The sequence below is a fragment of the Saccostrea echinata genome, unplaced genomic scaffold (assembly GCF_033153115.1).
Source record: "Saccostrea echinata isolate AGI-Se365-2 ecotype Australia unplaced genomic scaffold, CSIRO_AGI_Sech_v1 ptg000001l, whole genome shotgun sequence".
NCBI lineage: Eukaryota > Metazoa > Mollusca > Bivalvia > Ostreida > Ostreidae > Saccostrea > Saccostrea echinata.
The window spans coordinates 49,002,626-49,027,508 of NW_026889750.1; the positions used below are offsets into that span (position 1 = coordinate 49,002,626).

The window sequence follows — 24,883 nt, forward strand, 5'->3', positions numbered from 1 at the left end:
TAATAGCATTATGAAAATATTTTATTAAATTATGTTTTAAGTTTTCTCATTATTTACAGTATGTACTTGTAGATTTATCTTGAATGTAAGGGTCCCTCCTTAAAAATAGGAAGAGGCCAGTAGGCCTTAGTATCCAGCTTAGCCCATTCTAGCCCTTGTGGTGATTTATAGAAATCTACATGTACTCTTTTGGACTGTTAGATTTTAATATGATCAGATCAATTGTTTCCCAGCATTTCTTAAAGAAAGATTAGTAAAGATCTAGAATTTTCGCATAAAATTTAATATAAAAATTTCCAATTTCCTTTTCGGAATTTTTTTTCCTTTGGTCAAAATTTAATTAAAAAGGATAGAAAAGTTAGGAAATGACTCCAGACAAACAAATTGATGACAAACTTCGATTAGAAATGCTCAACAAAGGCACATATGAGCTAAAAATAGGATCATCATGATTGATTTTTTTTAATTTTTTAACATTTGTGTTCATCCCTACATACTTTCTGCTTCCTGTTGGCACAGAGGCATGTTGCATCTATATATGGTTTTAAAACTAAGAACTTAGTGAACAAATAGCAAAAAAGCTAATTCTTTTATACATTTGATTTACAATTTATATATAAAAAAAGAAGAAATTATTTTAAGCGTGTGAAACTTTTCTACAATAATTCTAATTTTGAATCTTGATATAATGTAAAAAGTAAAGATAACGAACAGTGATCGATTTCAAAAAATCTAACAAGGTCATTATAACGACCAAAAAATTTACGAAATGCTGACTTTAAACGAGGTTGTAGAAATCCCTGTAACATCAACTTATCATTGAGTAGCCTGCCTCGCTTTAAAAATTGATAGTACTCAGAGCAAGCTCTTGAGTAGCGAATAAGTTGGGAGACACAAACACCATAAGCAGGTGATAGTGAAATATTACTAAATAAATAAGGAAAGTTGGCGATGGAAAAGCTAAAGTCATCTCGTTCGTCATTCAATTTAGTTGTTAATTGGCCTTTATCGTCTATAGTCAGTTAAAAATCTAAATATGAAACAGATGTGACAGATTTTGCGGTGTCTTTTATTTCAAGTTCACTGGGATATATCGATTCGACATACGAATGAAAATAACTATAATTTATTGGTAAAACATCATCGATATATCTGAATGTCGAATTGAAGGCCACAGCTAGTGTTTTCCTCTTCTCGTGTAGAAGTTTTTGAATAAATTATGCTTCATAGGAATATAAAAACAGGTCAGTTAATAAAGCAGTACAATTAGTGCCCATCGGAATTCCAACAGTTTGTTGGTAAACTTGGTCTCCAAAGACTACATGAATGTTGTCAATGAGGAATTCCGGCATCTTTTTAATATCAGCTTCAGAGTACTTGTGTGTACAATTAGAGTGGTTTTAAAATTTTACCGAAGTAATTTTGCTTATTACTAATCACAAGATGTGAAAATTTCCGAGATCCGTTTTTATTTAAGAAACAGTTGCCTGTGATATCAAAGAGTCTAGATTTTAATTTATCATGAAAAAAATCTTGTATAAATTTATGATTTAAGGAGGAATGCTACATCAATTATTATCCAGTGAATCTTTAATACATGCCTTTCAATAATTGTTTTCAGCATTAAAAGACCAATATTAGTTCTAAATTATTTAACATGACTTTTTTCTTCATTTTTTTCAGAGAAAATATAAAATTCGTCTCTTTTAACTGCAAATAAGATGCTTCTAGAGTTTAAAATTTGCTGTTAATAAATGCATAATGTTAACAGTTAATAAAATATGTCAAGAAAAGTCATTTTGTAATAGAAAATTTAATTTGTGATACTTAAAAACTCCAAAGAACTTTTGGAAAATTTGAAATCACAAGATTTTACCAAAATCAACAGCTTAAAAACTTACGACTTTTCAACTTTATACACAACCATTTCCCACGATAAATTAAAGTCCAGGCTTTTTGATATCATTGACAACTGCTTTTTCAATAAAAATGGAACTCATAAATTTACTTACCTTGTCATTGGTCATTTGTAAAATTATTTTGTTAAAAAAAACATTCTGATTGTACACACAAGTACTCTAAAGTTGACATTAAAAAGATGCTAGAGTTTCTGATTGACAATATCTATGTGGTTTTTGGAGACCAGGTCTTCCAACAATCTATTGGAATTCCCATGGGTACCAATTGCGCCCCGTTATTAGCAGACCTTTTTTTGTATTCATATGAAGCAGAATTTGTCCAAAATCTTGTACGTGAAAAGAAGAAAGCGCTTGCTGTGGCGTTCAACTCGACATTTAGATATATCGACGACGTATTGTCAATTAACAATGGTCATTTCCATTCTTATGTCGATACGATATATCCTTGTGAGCTTGAGATAAAAGATACCACAGAGTCTGACACATCTGTTTCATATTTGGATATTTTACTTGAAAAAAACGTTAATGATAATCTAACAACCAAGCTTTATGATAAACGTGATGACTTTAACTTTTCGATCGTCAACTTCCCTTACTTATGCAGTAATATACCTTCATCACCTGCATACGGGGTGTATATCTCTCACTTGGTTTGATACGCAAGAGCATACTCTACGTATGTACAATTTCTAAAACAAAATAAATTACTGACAAACAAGTTGATGAAACAAGAATATCAGCTGTCTCGTTTAAAGTCATCATTTCGTAAGTTCTATGGTCGATACAATGACCTTGTCAGCAAATACAATTTATCATTGAGTCAAATGCTGGCTGACGTTTTTTATACCAATTGTTAGGCCATTATTTACACACTGAATGGTCGACGGATTTTCCCGTTATTTCCCGATCATGACAAGGAGCACACGGCGGGTGTGACCGGTCGACAGGGGATGCTCACTCCTCCATGGCACCTGATCCCGCCTTTGATGTTTGGAGGCCCGTGTTTGCTCTGCTCCTATTTTGTATTGTTTGATGGACTTTTGAGCTTGAATACTGTTCGTTATCTCCATATATTTCATGCAGAAATTATGAAAATAAAACCCATTTTTTGTGAATATTTAAATCTTTGGATAATATATTCCAGAAAGAAGTCGCAGCTTGGAAGAATATGATCATCCGTCTTTTAAAAAGGAAATTGAAATGAAATTGCGAAATGTTAGGGTTTTGTTTTTTTTGTTTTTTGTTTTTTGTTTTTTTTTTGGTCCAATCCCATGGGAAGTTAAAACTGATCTCGATCAAAAGCAATACACAAAAAGTATAATAATAATTTATTCCTTTTTTATACATTTGCCGCTGGAAAATAATTAATTGGTGATAAGCTTTAAATAATATACACTTTTTTATTTATCTTATTTTTATTATTCTGATTTGGAATAATTACCTTTTATTTAATCTTTATAAAATAAACAAATAAACTGAAATACAAATGATTGATCACCGCGTCATCTTGCTGAGGAGACAGAGGTGAACATTTCTTGATGACTGATTATACCTGTACTGTAATGTCAATATACTAGTAGTGAAAACAAGAGAATTAAAGAACATTGTATCATAAAGGAAAGGAGCGGTTTGGTTTATAATAGAATCTGCTGAGAGCTATAACATTAAACAAATTTAAAAATTGGAGGACTTGCTAATATAAAGAATATTCATAACTAAGACATACTGGTTTTCTTTAATTTGCATACAACACTAGACATACATTTTTAGATGTCGTACAGCTCCATTTTTTTTTGTCCAAACATGCTTTTCTGAACTAATTAGATAACTAGTCGTAGTTTGACTGGCATATTTCATAACAATTGTTAGGCCTTTAATTATATATAATGTATAGTAGTGGTGTCCGTCCGTCTGTCTGTACTGTTTTATAGGTCATTTAGACGGAATAATCAGTAGTTAAATTTAGTGTAAAACTAGAGGAACTGTGAGCTCACAAAATGATACCCCGCCTCCCTTATATATTCATATTGCAAAGTTCATGTTTTGCTTTGGGAGATCTGAAATAAGTGCCTGATAAAAAAGTAAAATAGTAAGCCCACGATGGCACTATGTAATAAAAATTCTGTGAAAGTATCATTAAATCTCATTGAGTGGTATAGGAGGAGTTGCGGATAAGAGATGGGTATCCCTCAATATTATAGCAAAAATGGCAGTGTTCTATGTCGTGATATTGGAAACCCGAAATATGTGTCCGATCAAAAAGTAAAATAAGATTATTATTAAATAAGGTGCACAATTGCACTTTGTAACAAAGATTCTGTGAAAGTATCATAAAATTTTATTCAGTGGTTTAGGAGGAGTTGCGGATAAGAGATGTGTACCCCAAAGCGTAACAGACGGACGAACGTACAGACGAGCTCACGGCGGGAGTGACCGATGGTTAGGAGATGCTTTCCCCTCCTAGGTACCTGATCCCACCTCTGGTATTTCCGGGGGTACGAATTTAATGCCCTGTTCACAGATTTGTATTGTTTGTGGGTTTTGTTTTGAGTTCGTTCACTGTTCGTTATCTTCACTTTTTCATACACAGATTGGAAAATAATATATTGATATTTAATAGAGGAACAACAGATAGGATGAATTTTGTAAACGTATTTAAATTTTGATATTCTTGATAGATTATTTACTTTAAATTACTTAGTCTCCCCTTTCTGAACGAATAACAACCTCCATTTTATGAATGTTCTTCACTGGACTTTGTTTTGGAATTGAGTACCTTTCTTGCAATGTCTCCACGTGTCTTTATACCCGCACTTTCTAAAGAAAGTTCGGGTATATTGTTGTTACTCATGTCTGTCCGTCCGTCCGTCCGTCCGTCCGTCCGTCCGTCTGTCACACTCTTATTTCTCAAACTCCTCTTACATTTTACACAGTAGCCTAATCATCTTTTGGGAGGTGTTTGGTGGTGTCATGTAGATGTGCAGTAAAGTTTCGGAATTTTCATGTTCACCCTGGGGGTCAAATGGGGGTCGAAAAATGACGTTTTTTATGCAAAAAGCCCCTGGTTCCCTGAACTCCTCTTACATTTTACACAGTAGCCTAATCGTCTTCTGGGAGATGGTTGGTGGTGTCCTGTAGATGTGCAGTAAGGTTTCGGAATTTTCATTTTCACCCTGGGGGTCAAATGGGGGTCAAAAAATGACGTTTTTTATGCAAAAAGCCCCTGGTTCCCTGAACTCCTCTTACATTTTACACAGTAGCCTAATCGTCTTTTGGGAGGTGGTTGGTGGTGTCCTGTAGATGTGCAGTAAGGTTTCGGAATTTTCATTTTCACCCTGGGGGTCAAATGGGGGTCGAAAAATGACGTTTTTTATGCAAAAAGCCCCTGGTTCCCTGAACTCCTCTTACATTTTACACAGTAGCCTAATCATCTTTTGGGAGATGGTTGGTGGTGTCCTGTAGATGTGCAGTAAGGTTTCGGAATTTTCATTTTCACCCTGGGGGTCAAATGGGGGTCAAAAAATGACGTTTTTTATGCAAAAAGCCCCTGGTTCCCTGAACTCCTCTTACATTTTACACAGTAGCCTAATCGTCTTTTGGGAGATGGTTGGTGGTGTCCTGTAGATGTGCAGTAAGGTTTCGGAATTTTCATTTTCACCCTGGGGGTCAAATGGGGGTTGAAAAATGACGTTTTTTATGCAAAAAGCCCCTGGTTCCCTGAACTCCTCTTATATTTTACACAGTAGCCTAATCGTCTTTTGGGGGATGGTTAGTGGTGTCCTGCAGATGTGCAGTAAGGTTTCGGAATTTTCATTTTCACCCTGGGGGTGAAATGGGGGTCAAAAAATGACGTTTTTTAAGCAAAAAGCTCCTGGTTCCCAGAACTCCTCTTACATTTTACACAGTAGCCTAATCGTCTTCTGGGAGGTGGTTGGTGGTGTCCTATAGATGTGCAGTAAGGTTTTGGAATTTTCATTTTCACCCTGGGGGTCAAATGGGGGTCGAAATATGACGTTTTTTATGCAAAAAACCCCTGGTTCCCAGAACTCCTCTTACATTTTACACAGTAGCCTAATAGTCTTTTGGGAGATGGTTGGTGGTGTCATGTTGATGTGCAGTAAGGTTTCGGAATTTTCATTTTCAAGTTTTTGATGCAGTGGAAGAGCTCTCACTAATACATATCAGCATATTACTATTAGGTTTGATAAAAATATCTTGAATGATTTATTTAAAACTGAGCTTAACACTTATTTGAGAAAAGAGAGGTCAAGGTCAACAGAAAGGTTGAGGTCAAAATGTTGATGCAGTTGAAAAACTTATATCAGTATGTATTTACTATTAGCATAGAAGTTCAACAAAAATATCAGAAATGGTTTATTTAAAATGTAGATAAGGCCAAATAAAAAAATATGTGTGGTTCGGGTTACCCGACCTTCCCTATTTTATACCCCCGACCCTAAACTTTTTTTTGGCAATTTTCATATTTTTCCGGAATTTCCCCCAATTTCCATCAATGGCTCCAGTTTAAGTTTTAGTTTCAGCAATGACGGCCTCCTTGCAAAACATAGTGCAAGTGTTTAATAGTGTTAAATCCAAAGCAAGCTAGCATGTAGGTGTCCCCTACCAATATTGACTAGTATATTATCACACCACATCTAAATGCCATTTGCAAAGCAGTGATAGGTACTATTTAGAAAAAAAAAATTAAGAAAATCATTTTGTTAAAAAAAAAAAAAATAAAAAAAAATAAAAAAAAAAAATAAAAATCCCTACCTACCTACCCTAATTTTTTTTGGAAGTGTAACCGGAACCACACATATTTTTTTGTTTGGCCTAAACACTAATTTAAAAAAGTGAGGTCAAGGTCAAAGGAAAAGTCAAGGTCAAAAAAGTTGATGCAATTGATATCTCTCAGCAGTATAATTATATCAGCATATGAAGTTTGATAAATATATCTTGAATTGTTTATTCAAAACTGATCTAGACACTAATTTAAGAAAAGTAAGGTCAAGGTCAAAGGAAAATTCAAGGTCAAAAATTTTGATGCAGTTGAAAAGCTTACATCAGTATGTATCAGCATATGACGTTTTATTGAAGTCGGACATGACAAACACTATATGCCTCGGCCATATTCATGGCAGGGCATAAAAAACTTGAATCTACACTATATGAGGATGTTTCCATATCAAAATGACTAACAAGCAAATTCAAAGAATTGTGGTCCCCTGCTTTCCGTGTCCTAGTGGATGGGATGCCATTATTTATGACATATTGTTTCAAATATGCACGCCCTATCATATGTCATTCAAAAGTAATCACCAAAGTTAAAATTTTTGAAAATTAGGTAAAACATCAAGGTCAAGGGGTAAAAAATCATAGCATGCTTGGAAACATATTGTTACAGGTAATGTACATGTCAAATATAAAAGTCCTATCTCTTCTCAATCAAAAGTTATAAGGAAATATAACATTTTTGAAAAGTAGGTTAAACTTCAAGGTCAATGTCACAGAGTCAAAAGTCATGATATATTTAGAAAGGTCTTGTCACAGGTAATATACATGTATAATATGAACGCCCTATCTTTTCTCTTTCAAAATGATCATTTGAAATAATGTTAAATTTTTTGAAAAGTAGGTCAAACTTCAAGGTCAAGGTCATGGGTTCAAAAATCATGGTATGTTTAGAAAGTTCTTGTAGGTAATGTACATGTGAAATATGAAATCCCTATCTCTTATTATTCAGAAGTTATGACCAAGGTTAAATTTATTGTGACAGACGGACAGACTGACAAACGGACAGACTGACAGACAAATGAGATTTAATGTCCCCTAGGTCCCTTTTGTGAAAACGGACGACAATAATGCCCTTGCTATTCATGAGAAGAAGATTTATGATGGAAAAAATCCCCTGCATTTTTCTATGTAAATCATTGGATCCCCATATGTGGCCCCATCCTACCCCAGTGGGTCATAATTTTAACAAATTTGAAGCTACACTGTCTATGTAAAGAAAGTTTCAACTTTTTGGGCCCAGTCAGTGGTTCTTGATAAGACTTTTTTAAAATGATACCACCAAATTTTCACTAATTCTTGATTATCCCCCCTTGAAAGAGGGTGTGACCCTTCACTTGAACAAACTTGAATCCCCTTTACCCAAAGATGCTTTGTGGCTGGGTTGGTTGAAATTGGCCCGGCGGTTCTAGTGAAGAAGACAAAAATGTGAAAAGTTTACAGGCGGACAGATGAATGACAAACAAAATGTGATCAGAAAACCAGAAAAACTCAAGTGAGCTAAAAACTGATGATCACAAGTACTTGGAAAGAGTTACAGTATTTGAAAAGCAGTTTTTTTTTTCATGCATTAATTGTTTTCAGAAGCTGAAAAGGTATGACTTGTATCCATGTTGAAAAAACTTCACATTTCAGAAAACAGTATGATTAAAAATAGTTAATCAAGGTGCTTTGAGTAGCAAAATAAGCTAAACTGGTATAGCTAATTCAACCACAGAGCTTAGTGAATTTTAAAATGCACAACCTTTTCAACTCTTAATCATTCTTAAAATATTTATATCATCATTTCTGATTCAAGGGAGAACTAGAGATATGATCAGAAGTATATCCATTGACTAATAAACATGTACATGTATATTGTGTTTTTTAAGTCATTAATGTTTGTTTGTTGTTAAATGTCCCTCTTGGGAATTTTTCACTCATACGGAGACACCACCACTTAAAAATAATGAAGACGTACAAGTCGGATTTAAGGTTAACATTCATTTTAGGAATTTTCAACAATTAATTAAGACATAAAGAGATAACTCCTTCCCCTTGCCCCTTCCCTTTCCCAGACCCCAGTTTGTTCATGTATGCAAACTAGTCTAATACTTTGGTTTGACATAAAAAAAATGTGAATACATACAAATAGTTTAATGGTCCATCTCTTTGAATGATTTTCATTCCTAATTCTAGGTTGACCCAAATTCATGAATGAAATGTCAAGTAATCTTATCATTGATGCACTTCTATTTAATTTGATGTAGTCATATTATGAACAAGAGAGTGGGGATGACCTCAAGGGTTCATAACCTTAAACCATTAGATGTACATAACATAATAACACAAGAAACAAAATTATGTCTAGTCAAATGGAAAAATTTTCTACTATTTAGGAGTCGCATGATCATTTGTCATTTCAGGGACAGGGAGACTAGGGAGATTGGAACCCCCCCCCCCCTGGAATTTGCAGAGTTATTTAAATAGGACTATATACTGATTTACAGAAGCAAATAAAAAATGACTTTGGATGCCCTCCCCCTTTAAAAACATGGACCCCACCATCATTGTTTTTATTTTGTTTGTTTGTTTGTTTTTTTTTTTATTTTGCTCCTCAGGAAATTCTGGGCTGGAATTTTTTTGGACCGAGGTGTGGACCCCCCTCCCCCCGGAAAAAAATTCCCGGATCTATGCCTGTAACTGAATGTAATGTCGACAACGGGAGATAACTCTTCAGAATGTGAAATTCGTCTATTGTGGCATCGATGATCCACTCTCTACCATCGGCTCATACATTCAGCGTCTGAGAGAGAAACGAACGACAACTCTGCATAGGAGATTGCCGATGATCTTTGATCCTTTTTAAACTTTAACCTAACCATTTGCATTTTGGTTTATTTTACCCCAATCTATACTTAAAGTTGTACTTACCGACTGTCATAGGTCCTGTCAACTTCATGAAATATAATCCAATTAAAACACAAAATGAATTAATTTCCACTGATATACATGTAACACTGCACCATGTCACATGGCATGTGCAATCTAAAAATGATAATGGTAAAACTAGTACTAGTACTGGTAGGGTGACGCAAGCCCAATGTGATGTAGAAATTTTCAAAAAGGTGTTCACATACATGTACAGTACAAGAACAAATTTTAAATTATCATAACAAACGATGTTTTAACATAACTTTGCCATCTAGGCCTATTTCCAAAAACAGGCAAATTGTGTGTGTGTGAATTTGGGGGGGGGGGGGACACATATAAATTGATTGGGTATGGCTTTTCAAGGAGGTTTTTGCCTAATCAAATACTAAAAGAAGTTTGCACATTTTGATAAATTCATCAAAAACGCTTTGTACTAAAATAATATTATTTGTTGTTGAGAAGATAAATTTAATTTAAAAAGTTCCAATTATGGGCCAAAAATTTATATCCCCCCTTTTTATTAAAACCTAATTTACAACATTAATTAAATTCTGATATTTCAGACTGGTAATGAATTAAGTATATGAAATGCGTATAAGAGGTTCATGGGTCACATGGTCACCTGAGCATTTTATGCTCGATTTGACGAATACATGTACTGTGTAAATTATAGAATTATTTGGACTTTTTCCTTGGTAAGCCCAATATGAAGGAGTGTGCATTTAGAGGCAAACACCTTAGTGCGGGTATTACTGTCTCATGACAGCATCTAGTTTGATTTGTTCGTATGTTTTCAGTAAAGTACCGTCTTCGTTATTTGAATTCAAATGTATTTATTTGGGTTTTAATCAGAACTCTTTCAGGGCAAGGGAAGTGTGGAGACTATATCATGTCTAAGAAACCCTAGACCTCTAGTGGTTTTTGGCATGCTGCTAAATATTACATACAAATCGTTTTCTGTGTAATACTAAACAAGTAAAATTGGTACTAACATCTTTCAGTATCTCCTTATGAGCACATGAGAGTTTCTCAAATGCAATCCATTATTCACACTAATGCGACCGGAAAGCAATCCTTAGTGAAACTCAGTCTAAAACATTTAAGGTGAAATATACTTTGGAATGGAGACTTTGGATCAAAAAATGTCAACTGCTAAAAAAAAAGACATGTGGTAGACCCTTCAGTGGGAAGGGTATTCAATTGCGAAATCGTTCTTTAAAATTTTAATTCATAGCAAACCTAGTGACACTACATGCAAAAGAGGGAGAACTGAATACTAGAAACGAAAATTTGATCAATCATGATTGTAAAAAATTAAAACAAAATTGCAAAAATCATCATATCTTTTGTTTGCGACTTTGGCTTTGTTTAGTAGCAAAATATTTATTTTCGAAATGTGCATATAATCAGTTCACAAAAGCATGTCAACTTTAAAAGTGATTTGAGATTTATATTCAAAAATATTTTATAAATCTATACATTTGAATGTTTCCATGCATGTGTTTTTTTTATGTTTTATCGCCTTGGACCTCCTGGTGTACTGGAAAAGGGTCGTCTTTGGGTTTTCCATCTCTGTCTGCTATGTAAAGTCTTACCTCGGTAGGCTGACTTTTATATATATATATATATATATATATATATATATATATATATATATATATATATATATATATATATATATGAATGTTATAATTCGGACGTACTCAGTCTATATCCTTTTGCCTTCCTTCACGGCGTCTTAAGAATGCATAATTTGAAAAGAAGGCCATTAAGTTGTTTTAAAGGAAAATGCATTTCTAATGATTGAAACCCTGGTGCACTTGGAAAAGAGATCCACATTCTAAAACCTCATGACACATTATAATGATATGACAATTTGTAAGGTAAGGATCTCTAAACAACATCCTTTAAATCCCAATTAAAAAAAAAAACTCCTCAGCATCAAAATCTAAATTTTCAAACAGTATTGGACATCTACATGTCATAGTTCATATTATTTTGCACAAGGATTTTGGTTTCTTTTTTTCAAAAAGGAGCAATTCTTGTAAAATAAAAAAAGGGGGATGACACACTGAATTATTTTGGAAAATGTAGGTATAAAGATTTAGATTAAAATTTTAAAATCAAAAACAAAGAAAAACAGAATTTTGGCACAGATATACAACCATACAATAGAGTTAAATGAATGTAGGTCACCATATTCAACATTTTGCATTATGTGGGTGACGTTAACCATTGTTGCTGTCTTAATCTGTTTGATATGGAGTTTAACTGGACGACCAAAGGGACTTCCGCCTGGACCTACATGTTACCCCATCATCGGGAATGTCGGAATCTTCAAACCATCAGAAGCTGTGAAAGCTCACAGAAGACTGAGGAAGATTCATGGAGACATCTATACCATAATGATCTTCCATAAACCCATCATATTTGTACATGGATTCGAGAACATACGACAATTACTGGCTAAGCATGGAGATGTATTCTCTGAGCGACCAAGATCGCTTGCCACGGATCTTACAGCAGGAAATGGTAAAACTGTAGCACATTCATTTTGTCTTACAACAAATGTGTTCAAAACCTTTTATTTTTCTGTGTTCAACAAATTATAATGCCCGAGGAGATCGAAGTAGCTCTGGCGAGATTTAGTGAGACTACAGCGAGACTGTTGATATATCAGGTAAATTATTCACAGAAGTGTGCATGGGAAGTGACTAGCACTTGGAGAAAAGGTAAACAGAAGAGTTATGTAATGTTTCTGTTTTCACCATTTCACAATGGAATCTTCAGGGCTTTCGAAATCTCAATCAATGTCGGCATTAAAAAAATCCTGGGTCATTATAATGACCTTTTTAGAAAATACATTTATTTTTCAATATTCTCTATTTTGTAAAGTTAATAATATATTACACACTTTGTAATTTTTGAATTTTAATGATAAATTTACAAAAATCCATGAAGGCCAATTTTTTTTAAAAATAAGGAATATAATACAATAGTATGGTGCCGTTGAAGCACAGAAAAAATATATAATCGTTCGGACGAATTTGATATATGTTCTGACAAGTTTGTTCTTCTTTTTGACATACAAAATATTTGTGTGGACTAATAAATTCTTCCTTCGCACAAACAAAATACACTTAAAGAAAGTAGATTAAATTGTTTTTAATTGGAATTGTTCGGACGAACTGGATATTTGCTTGGACAACATAGTGAATTACATATTTGATATTTCTTCTATATACAAGATTTATCAATCCTCTGATGAAGGAAACAATCCAAATCAAAGATGGTGTATGTATAAAGCACATGGATTAATTGCACTTTGGGGACGAGGTATGGATATCTGCATGATCAATTTTCATTGACTCCATTCCTTTGCGGTTCTGGGGTTTTCATAGAAGTTTAACTTGCAGTTTAGGTTAAAACTGCTTGCATCTCAACTTTTGTTTGCCATATACAAAGGATAGTTAATTAATGCTTGCTCTTTCGTTTTAATGAAAATGTACCAAAGGTTTCCAAAACACATAAAGTTTCTTATTCAAATTGTAAGAAAATTTTGCTGTATGTCCGAAAATAAAATGCATTTACACTGTTAAAATCATTAACTTAAAAATACATGCTCTTAAAACAACTTGATTAAAAGGTAACATAGTAAACTACTCTCTCTCTCTCTCTCTCTCTCTCTCTCTGACATATTAGCGAATATATGAATTTAAAAAATCTTAAAAACAATGATACATTTATCAAACCAAAATGGAGGCATTTCCACATGGACATCATGTAGATTGAAGTCGATTAATGTTGTCAGTTTTTAATATAAGACATATCATTTTATTCGAAAAATTTCATGAGAGCAACATATCAAACCTGTATCCTCATTTATACCTCAGGTGAGCGTTTTGGTCAACGGTCCCTTTGATTTATAATTCTTAATCTTTTTAACCAGAAAGAGAAATACATGAATATCCCAATCAACATCTACAACGGGGGATTATTCTACGGGGATCATTTTCCGTCACGTAGGGTATGCAGATTTTAAGGGTGATGCCACTATTTCTACGGCAAAAGGGTCATTATTCTACATACTCTTCTTTACACTGGCGGTGTGCGCAGAACAATATTGCGTAAATCCATTGTACAAAATCTAACTTTGACACTGTACGTAGAGCGGATGACATATCGAGAAATAATAACACTGTTAGATTTTTAAGTTCTGAAAAATTTATGTCACTGATTATAACAACAATTATTGATCTCATCATCATGATTATTCAAAATATCCCATTATAGTATCACTGTTAGGTTCCGTATTGACTGTTAGTTTAATCTACATCTTTTTTTTTCTGTCCAGGTGTGGTGTGGTCATCAGGTCCGTTATGGAAGGAAACGAGAGCGTTTGCACTGATGACATTGCGCAAATTTGGATTCGGGAAACGTTGCTTGGAAAGCCAAATCATGGAAGAAGTAGACTGTTTCATGGAGAAATTGGAAAACTATGAAAGCGAGGCTTTCGATATTCAAAGTGTCCTAAACGCATCCGTGGCTAACGTTATTTGTTCGCTTTTATTTGGTAAAAGGTTTGATTATGAAGATGCAAGATTCAAGCGTTTAATTTATCTACTGTCAAGATCCTTAAGCAGCGTCACTACATCATCACCGGTCTTTATCTTTCCCTCTTTACGCCATATTAGAATATTTAACATCGACTCAATTGAAGAAGATTTTAATGTTATGAGGGAATTTATTAATGAAACAATAGAGGAGCACAGAAGACATTTTGACGAGGACCACATCAATGATTTCATCGATGCTTTCCTTTTGGAACAAAAACAAAGATCAAATGAAATCAATACGACATTTACAGGTAGTTTGTTATGTACACATTTTTAGGGCTGGGTTTGTGTCTTTTCTAAGCTTTTTCTGAACTTATAGGAATTTAAAACCCACTTGGATGGTGCAATGCAAACAACCTTTTCATATTATATGCAATCTTAAAAACTTGATACACACGTGATACATATGTAAATAATATAAAATCAAGGTGATTAGGATTGCCTATCTGGTTTTGCAATAGAATCACAAAAAAGAAATACATTTCGAACGTTTTCTCAGTGCTACATGGAATAGACAGTCTGATTTGTTCTATTTGTTAAAGTGTAAAACCAATATTTAATCCAAAATATAAATCATTGATTATGAAATGTTCCAATATTTTACTTCTATTTTACAGATGAAAATCTGAACCAAACCTTAAGAGACTTCTTTGTCGCAGGAACTGAATCTACTTCCACAACACTTAAATGGGCGTTTCTGTACTTGATTCATTATCCACATTGGCAGAAAAAGCTCCAAAAAGAAATTGATGACGTCATAGGTCAGGGACAACCAAAGATGGAGCACAAGGATCTATTGCCATTGGTAGATGCATTTATACAGGAAACTCTACGTCTAGCAAATATTTCTCCTCTAAATATTCCACATGCAGGCAAAGAAGACATCACGTACAAAGGGTATCTCTTTCCTAAAGGTGCCACAGTACTTTTTAATTTGGATTCCGTATTGATGGATCCAGAAATATTTCCCGAACCTTCAAAGTTTAAAACAGAGCGATTTTTAGGTGACAGCCGAAGATGTCATGGAGGGCTGAAAGATAAGTTGGTCTCCTTTTCGTTAGGTATGAATGTAAAATAAAATTTCTCAGTGTTGACATTATGGACAATGCCTATTTTAAATATGAATATCAAATAGATAATTCAAACTAGGACTTTCGCTATTACTGTGTATTGTTTAGAAATTACTTCTGTATCAATTATATATCTTCTTTTTGCTCCTACAGGACCTAGAGTTTGTTTAGGAGAGGCACTCGCCAAAATGGAGCTCTTTCTTTTTTTAACCAGATTCCTACAGAAGTTTGAGATTAAACCTGAGGATCCCAAATATATGCCTTCTCTGGAGGGAAACCTTGGGATAACTAACACGCCACAAGCTTTTAAGATGATACTTCTAAGACGTTGAACTCCGATAATCTGTGAATTTTAGCATATATTTATGTGACGCAATCCAAAAAAGTTGACAAAAACTACAGTAATTTTATTTTTCTCTCATTCTAGTAATTTTGAACATTTTTCTCCCTGAGAATTAATCACCGTTTTGTTCGTGGATTTCACGGCTTGATTTAAGGAATGGAGAGGTGGCATCGTCAGGTTCCCCGAACCTTCCTCTTTTGTGTTTATTTCTTGCAGAATGAAATATGTAGATAACGAAGAGTAATCAAGCTCAAAAGTTCATTAAAACAATACAAATTTGGAGCAGAGCAAACACAGACCTCTTAAAACACCAGAGGTGGGATCAGGTGTCGAGGAGAGTAAGCATCCCCTGTCACACCTGCCTTGTGCTCCTTGTCATGATCGGATAAACGGAAAAATCCGTAGACAATTCAGTGAGAAAATAATGGTCTAACAATTTGTATGAAAAACGACAGTCTAATGATAGGTTGTATTTGTTGTCAAGGTCATTGTATCGACCATAGAATTTGCGAAATTTTGACTTCAAACGGGAATATGTTTTAAGTATTTATTTTAAATAAAAATATTGTTGATAGAAAACCAAACTTATGTGCTATTGAAATAAACTTACACTATGCTATAATCTACTCTGGTTTATACATTAAGATATTGAGCAGAGCAAACACGGACCTCATAAAACACCAGAGGTGGAATCAGGTGCAATGGAGGAGTAAGCATCTCCTGTCGATCGGTCACACCCGCCATGTGCTCTTTGTCATGATCAGGTGATATTTTAGTTTGTGTAGAATCTATGGCAGTTTCATTTACCAAATGATCGAATCCTAGCAAGGATGTCGGAAGTCCTGAGCTCCATTCTAAGTATCTAGTTTATTACTATAAATTGAATCAGATAATAAAATATATTGAGTTAATCCTTATTATAAAACATGTGAATTTAAGAATTCTTTTTAATGAAAAGATAATATTCAACATTACATATTAATAAAATTAAAAATATTTTCATTGAATCGTTAACATTTAAGTAGTAAGAAATATATATGTGTCCACGGTATTTAATTTCAAATATTGTATTTACGGCACATTTTGTGTGCACGGGATATCAAAAATTTGTATTTGTGGCTTTCTTTTCATGATGGTAGTGCATGTACCCATTATTGATTTCTTACCTGAAGCCATTTGAATGTGTCTTGTCAGTGGCCCGTGACTGTTAAACAGTTAAATCTCTTATAAAAACAAAGAGAGCTTGCGATAAATTTTAACTATGAGATTTTTTTGCAAAAAAGCAATTCAATCTTGAAATAATTGATATTAATATCGGAAAGAAACACCTTTAAATTACGCTCAAAACTGTCGCCAAATTTACAAGTTTTTACAATTATGTTACAGCTGTTTAATTATTCTTAATTAATAGTTGCGTTATGCAAAATCGTATGGAATTGCAGGTTCAAACTTTAGAATTTGGATCTGACATCTTTTAAGTATTCCAATGCATGTATGCCGAACAAAAGACGACAAGCAAATATTTTCTTTGAACAATTAATGAAGACGGTTAAGCCTTACGGTTACCCTGAGTTTTACTCACGAAATCACCAATTCGTTACTAAATAAACAGGGCGGGTCCATTTTTTTTACCTTGAATTTAAGATTAGTATTAATCAGCAAATTTTAATGAATAACCGACTAAAAATATTGTAGTCGATAGTCGGTATGATCGAACGATAGTCGAGTACTCGAATATTCGTTGACATCCCTTATATATATATATATATATATATATATATATATATATATATATATATATATATATATATATATATATATATATATATATAATTGTTATAGATAATACATATATGTTAAATTTTACACACACACACCGTTATGGATCGACTCCTGATCCCAAGATCACCATTTTAACAAAGTTAAGAAGGGGAAAAAGGGGGCAAAGTTTCCCGTTATTTAGTGAATTTCGACATAGAGCTGTTTATAAAAGACCAAAAGGATTTATCTTTTCATGATGTGCAAACGCTGTCCATGTTGAGAAGTTTAAATACTACGTCACATTGTCACTACACCAAAGGAAGTAAACGAGTTTGCGTCTCCCCCACGCTGAAGTCAGTGACCTGCAATATACAGCATGTCTAGTGGGTTCTTTTTATTAAATTGCCAGCCCCCTCCCTTCTCAAAATCAATTGGTCATCCTCTAATTTCACTAAAAAATACACAAAATATTTATGCCACAAGTACAATTATCGTCACGAATGCATCCATCCAATGTGTACTAGATGGAAGTAAAACAAGTGCATTTTTCTTTATCCCATAATCCCCCCTCTTTTTATCCATCTCTCTCTTTTCTGTCCTTTCACTATTCCAAGCATCGTTTTTTCACAGTTGGGAGTGGGGTGGGGGATGCAGAAAATAATTGACAGGCAAAAAGGTCAGCATAATTATTGAGAGGACATCGCAATTTTAGGTTTTGCTTTGTTTTCTATCGTATAGTATACATTGTGTATACCCTCAAATTTATTGGAGGAATGGCAAACCCGAGCTTCCCCCAGTTCCTACAGGAATAGTGTGTTTGGACATTTTTTTCTTCTTTTGCTTGTCAGCTTTGTCCAGGAAAGAAGGAAAATAATTAATCTGTCTTTGGTCATCTTTGAAATAAATATTCTTTCCTTCGAAACCATTAAAATAAATAAACTGACTAAACTAAATTTGCCAGCTCCCCCCCCCCCCCCATCAATTGGCCATCCTTAAACAGATTTAAACAATGTCTTCTGATAATTTGAATTGAAATATATGTGTAATTTTAAAAAAAAACTAAATAACAAGGCATTATCATTTTTCAAGACGACTTTTCTCTGTAGAAGTCATTTCAATTTTATATATAATATGCAAACTATATTTAACCTTATCAAATATCGCTAATTAATTAATAATGCATGAAAATCTCAGAACATATACTTTTTACATACAGTGCCATACATTAGAAAAAATATATTTTTAAAGCTTTAAATTACGTGAATATATCCTTAAAAGCGTGTTTTAGTATTCGTAGAATTTGTCATATAACCCTGTATGTTGCATCTCACCGACTTCAGCGTAGGAGAGACGCAAACTCGGTTTCTTTCTTTGATAAGATGACAATGTGACGTAGTATTTAAACTTCTCAACATAGAAAGCATTAGCACGTCACTTACAGAGAAATCCTTATGGTCTTTTGCAAAAAGCTCTATGCAGTTGTAAAGGTAGCAATATAATGGTTGAAATTATAAAATGCCTACAGTAAAAATTTTGCTAAGATGCACGCTGAACGAATAGTAAACTTACATGTACGACACTTCAAAATATAATAAATAAAATATGTCCGTTTTTTCTGATCAAATGTACATGTACATGCCTATCCTAGATACATGTGTATGAAACACTTTTTTCTGCATTGAAAAGTGACCTGGGCATGTTCCTATTCTACGGAGTCATTTTTGTCTTTAGGGTGAAAAATGACCACCAAACTGAAATTTTTTGGAAAAATTCAACTAATTATAACATATTTTTCCCTTATATCATCATATTGCACATGCATTCAAGTTTAAAATCCTGAAGTGGGAATATAATAGACAATTGGATAAAAAAAAAAGTTTAAGAATTTTTATTAGTAAAATTTCTTTTGAAAAAAGAAAATATCAATACACCTTAAAAGACTTTCTAAAATACATAATCACAAGAAATTATAGTTTTTTATGCTTCAAAAGGTAATAGGGGTATAAATGATTAAATCTAGACCTTGACTGAGTATCATCTCTTGCATATGTGACAAAAATTGGCTTTTTGATTGTTATTTCACATTATTTTTTCAATTCTGGTTTGAAAAGTTTTAATATGATAAAAATATGAAGCAATAAAATTACCCAAAATTCACTTTTTTGTCCGTTCAAGTCAATTCTTTAAATCTAAGCCAAAAATGAATTTTTATATACGAGTTCTCTCACAAAAAATACTAGATTTTGAAGTGACCCCATATTACATTATTCTGTTGCACTCCTGACATCTGATATGTATTTCATTTAACATTGTAACGCACAATCGTCATTCGTACTTTGTATATCAATTTGTCGTTTTGATATTTTTCATCGTTTACGGCAGGTTTTTCATATTTTCAAGACCTTAAAACATGATTATTTGCAAAGTGTAATATAATTATATAAATTGCATTTAAAAATATATGTGATAGGATGAATACTATTCCCTGAATTGACTGTAAAATTTCTGTAATTTGTAGATAGACATAGTGTTTTGAACATCAAATAGTATCAAACTTTTTTTCAACTAATTTTTAGTAAATATAGTTAAAAAGCATTGGTAATTATAATTAAAGCAGTTTTGTTGCACTCCTGGCTGCAGTAAAATTTAGAATTAAAACCATATAACACAAAAATTCATAAAGTGTTGGCAACATCAAGTGATAATGAAATTGTGCAATATTTATAGCCCAATACTTTAGTATTAAAACAGATGAAAGTATTTAAAATTCGCATTTTATCTGGAATTATTCCCTATTGAAGCCCCCCCCCCCAAAAAAAAAAAAAAAAAAACTAGCTTAAATGTATATTTAGAACATAAATTATATTTTATAGCATATTTTCCTTTAGAGGACAAACACAGTAACCCATCAGAAAAATTCTACTCATCATTTTTTCTTTATTTTTATTTTTATTGGATGACTTATAATTTTACCATATTTGTTGCACTCCTGACCAAAAGCAGAATTGTGAAGTGAAAATTACATAAGAACTTGTTCTGTTCTTTCAGTGAAGTTGAGGAGGAATTACTTGAATTTTACAACAATTTTTTAGTGTCTTTATTTTTAATGTTCATTGAAAAAATCACAAAAAGATAAAAACACATCTGAATTGATAAAATTGAAAAAGGAAGGATTTTAATAATAAAACTGTCAATAATTTAGTATCAAATTATACAAAAAGATTGTTAATAATTAATGAATACTTTTAAGCATGAATAGAAGTATTTTCGTCACACAACTTGAATCTTTAAAAAAAAATGTGTTGCACTCCTGACCATAGAAATATAGATCTGAAGCACAGCCGGATCCTGCAATTAATAAATCTATTTGGTAAAAATGTTTCTTTGTGTCTTTATTTTCAAAATAAAAATCAGAAAATCATATAATGATAATAGTTTTTTCATGCTTGAGAGCAAAACATCAAATGTTGCAATCCTGACTTATTGGGTATGCACATATACTTGACTCTCATTAATGCTGCTTGTGATTTATATAAAATTTTTAAGTTTTAAAATGTATATCAGTTATTGTTTTACACTTCGAAAATTCTTTTTTTGTCTTAATTTTCTTTCAGAATTTTACAATTGATGTTTTTTGGCAACACTACATTTTTTTCTGTTGCACTCCTGACATGGTATAACATTTTTTTAAACATCAGCCATGACCACAACTTGATTAAACAAAAGTTACTACTGTCCACATTTAAAGCTCAATACTTTGAATATTATCAGGAAAGTCTTTATTTTCAACATAAAGCATTATTACTTATTTCACAGATCTCCCAAAAATATTGAAATTTCAAAATGTCACAAAAAGGTGTTGCACTCCTGACAAATTTAGCATCATTTTTGGGCATAACTTTTTTGATAATTGAGATATCAACGAGATATTTGGCAGGTATTTAGACACTATCTAAAGACATATGCTGAGACATAGAAATCTATTTTCATTGCCTGTATTTTTAGTGTGGGTTGGTAAATTGATCACTTTTTTTAATTCACCCTTTACAATGGCCTACGAAGTCTTATGAAAATGACCATATAGATGTTTAATTAATGACGAAAGACTCCCTCGAGTACTACGATCCTGTATAACAGAGAAAACATGTCGTTATGTGACATATAACGAGACATGCCTGTGGGTCAGTCAATAAATGGAATAAACTAAATCCATGTGTGAGAATTCTATCGCCTGCGTATTTATCACAGGTAAATTACACGCCGAGTGATGAATTGGAACATTGATTTAAATGACACACATCCGACCGCAAGGTAGGATATCGTTTGCAAACAACGTTCACGTTTATTGCAATGTTAGCTTATTTCTCCTGAGAAACGTGCAAAGTGAATATAGAGGTATTATCAGTTCATCAAATTTAAAGAAAATATATATATATATATATATATTTCGCAAAAGCTTTTTTGCGCTATGTGGATTACTGTGGCCATTATTGTTGTGTTGGTCTGTTTGATTTGGGGTCTTTCCAGACGACCGAAAGGTCTTCCATCGGGTCCTACATGTTACCCTATCATCGGTAATGTAGGACTCTTCAAACCCTCAGAAGCCCCGAAAGCTCACAGAAGACTAAGGAAGATATATGGGGACATATACTCCTTAATGTTTTTCTACAAACCTATGATAATTGTCCACGGATATCACCATATCAGGGAAATTCTGGCAAAACATGGCGATGTGTTTTCAGAGCGACCTAGGGTTCTTCCTTCTGTTGCTATTGCTAAAGGAAAAGGTTTGTTTACAGTATATAATGTACTAATCTAACCACCGTAACAAAAGTAACCATTGTAACCAAACAATACATTGCTATTGCTAAAGGTTTGTTTACAGCATATAATGTAATAATCTAACGACCGCAACAAAAGTAACCACTGTAACCAAACAATACATTGCTATTGCTAAAGGAAAATGTTTGTTTACAGCATATAATGTTTTAATCTAACCACAGTAATAAAATCAAGCATTTTAACATGAGTACAAAAAAACAATATGTGTTTTAAACAGGAGAATCAGCGTAACATTGAACGTGGTAATCAAATCAATATTTTTTTTTTTGAAGGATTGGTTTGGTCATCGGGTCCTTTATGGAAGGAACAGAGGACATTTGCACTGACAACGATGCGTAAGTTTGGATTCGGGAGACGTTGTTTGGAAAGCCAGATTATGGATGAAGTAGACTGTTTAATGGATGAACTAGAAAAATATGGACAAGAGGCTTTTGACATTCAAAGAATGCTGAACACCTCGGTGTCTAACGTTATTTGTTCACTTTTATTCGGTAAAAGGTTTAATTATGAGGATGAGAAATTCAAGCGATTGATTTATATTCTGAATGAGCTGTTCTCTACTGCCAATGCTTCTTCAATCGGCTTTCTTTTTCCTTGGGTACGCCATTTTCAAATTGGTAGCACTCGCACAATAATGGGAAATATCAGTGCTATGACTGCATTCGTGACTGAAATGGTAGAGGAGCACAGACTTAATTTTGATGAGAACAATATCAATGATTACATTGATGCTTATCTTCTGGAACAAAGTCAAAGAGGAAATGAGATTAACACGACATTCACAGGTAATTTTACTGGAGGAAAACCTAATGCTAGGATGAAATGTATGTTAGGGAAATAAACGTCAATGTGTTCCTAAGACATATTAGGCTTCAGTCATAGGAAATCTTTGCATTTTAGCAATGAATTTATGAATCCAATTGTTGTACATGTATTATGAAAAGGTGAAGATAACGAACACTGACTGATTTCAAAATTCTTTAAAACAGTACAAATTTGGGAACAGGACATAATCACAGAACCCTGGAAACTCCAGAGGGGGGATCAGATGCCAATATGAAAAAAGTTAGTATTGGTATGGAAAAGTTTCGTTTGAAATAAAAGGACTCCAGGCTTAACTTGTGTGTTTTACATGACATAATGTCGAAGTCTGAGGGAATAATCTTTGATTACTTAAGCCTATCTATAATGCAGTATGTTACAAACTAAGAAATGTATCATTTAAGAATATCTCTACTATGACTTTCACTTTTGATAGATGAACAACTTGTCGTCAGTGTACGAGACTTCTTTGGTGCTGGCACAGAAACTACTTCTACAACACTTCGATGGGTGCTTCTGTACTTGATTCATTATCCTCATTGGCAAAAAAGTCTCCAGAAAGACGTTGATGACGTGATTGGTCAAGCTCAGCCTAAGATGGAACACAAAGAACAGCTGCCAAAGGTAGAAGCGTTCATTCTAGAAATTCAGCGCCTTGCAAATATAGTTCCCATGAATGTACCACATGCCTCCAGCGAGGATTTCGTCTACGATGGACATCTCTTCCCCAAAGGTGTCCTTATATTTTGTGTTTTAGATTCTGTAATGTCGGATCCAGAAAATTTCCCTGAACCTTCAAAGTTTAAACCAGAGAGGTTTTTAGACGAAAGCGGAAGATGTCAAGGAGAGCAAAAAAATAAGCTGATTCCATTTTCAATAGGTACAGTGTGAATATAGATTAAGGTTTGATAATTGGGTACGGCAAGAAAACTATTCGAAAATTGATTGCACGTTGATTATTTTGATAAAAAAGTTCGAACATCTATTTTGAAATTACTTAGATATATAATTAAATATATCCTTAAATTTACTTCTACAGGACGCAGAGTTTGTTTAGGAGAATCGCTTGCCAGAATGGAGCTTTTCTTATTCTTCACCAGATTTCTACAGAAGTTTGAGATAAAACCAGAGAATCCCGATTGTTTGCCTTCTCTGGAGGGAACCTTAGGAATAACCCACTTGCCACCAAACTTTAAAATGAGACTTTTAAATCGTTAGAACTCTTCGACTTTATCCCCAAATAAAAGCATTATGGAAAGGCTTTATGAATATGTTAATGTTGTAATTTTCTTACTGCACATTTGTAGATTTATTCTAAATGATATGCCTACGTATTAGTAAATAGTAAATTAGTTACTTTTGGCACATATTAGCTAAAAATTAGGTTATCGTGGTGTATTTTTAAGGTCTTCCGACTTCCTTCGGAAGACCTTATTGTTTTCCGTCTGTTTTCTATTATTATTATTAGGGCTTTTCGCTTTCAGGCGAAAAGCCCTATTGTTTTCGTCTTTTTTATTAGGGCTTTTCGCTTTCAGGCGAAAAGCCCTATTGTTTTCGTCTTTTTTATTATTATTATTATTATTAGGGCTTTTCGACTTTTGGCGAAAAGCCCTATTGTTTTCGTCTTGTTTTATTATTATTATTATTATTATTATACCTAACACTTTTACGTTTCGGATTTAAAGAAAACCTTTGGTTATATGTATTTTATGATAAAACCGTTAGATAGCATATCTAAATGTCTCCCGTATGTAAGGTTTTGTACATCCGGAAACGTCACTTCCGGTATTTACAAGTAGAAAACTA

The 24,883-nt window shown here is 33.3% G+C and overlaps 2 protein-coding genes across 2 annotated transcripts; both read left to right on the plus strand.

The window, feature by feature from the left end:
• The first annotated feature begins 11,827 nt into the window (after nt 1-11,827).
• On the plus strand, nt 11,828-16,274 carry LOC133193714 (cytochrome P450 2C18-like). Its single transcript, XM_061329662.1, has 4 exons — nt 11,828-12,155; nt 13,978-14,490; nt 14,857-15,300; nt 15,463-16,274. Exons 1-4 carry the CDS (start codon nt 11,840-11,842, stop codon nt 15,639-15,641), a joined length of 1,452 nt encoding a protein of 483 aa, XP_061185646.1. The 5' UTR covers nt 11,828-11,839; the 3' UTR covers nt 15,642-16,274.
• A 5,562-nt stretch (nt 16,275-21,836) lies between these two features.
• On the plus strand, nt 21,837-24,474 carry LOC133193692 (cytochrome P450 2E1-like). The gene is made up of 4 exons (XM_061329649.1): nt 21,837-22,200; nt 22,528-23,040; nt 23,514-23,957; nt 24,117-24,474. The coding sequence occupies exons 1-4, from the start codon at nt 21,882-21,884 to the stop codon at nt 24,293-24,295; spliced, it is 1,455 nt and encodes a 484-aa protein (XP_061185633.1). The 5' UTR covers nt 21,837-21,881; the 3' UTR covers nt 24,296-24,474.
• Nucleotides 24,475-24,883: the final 409 nt, after the last annotated feature.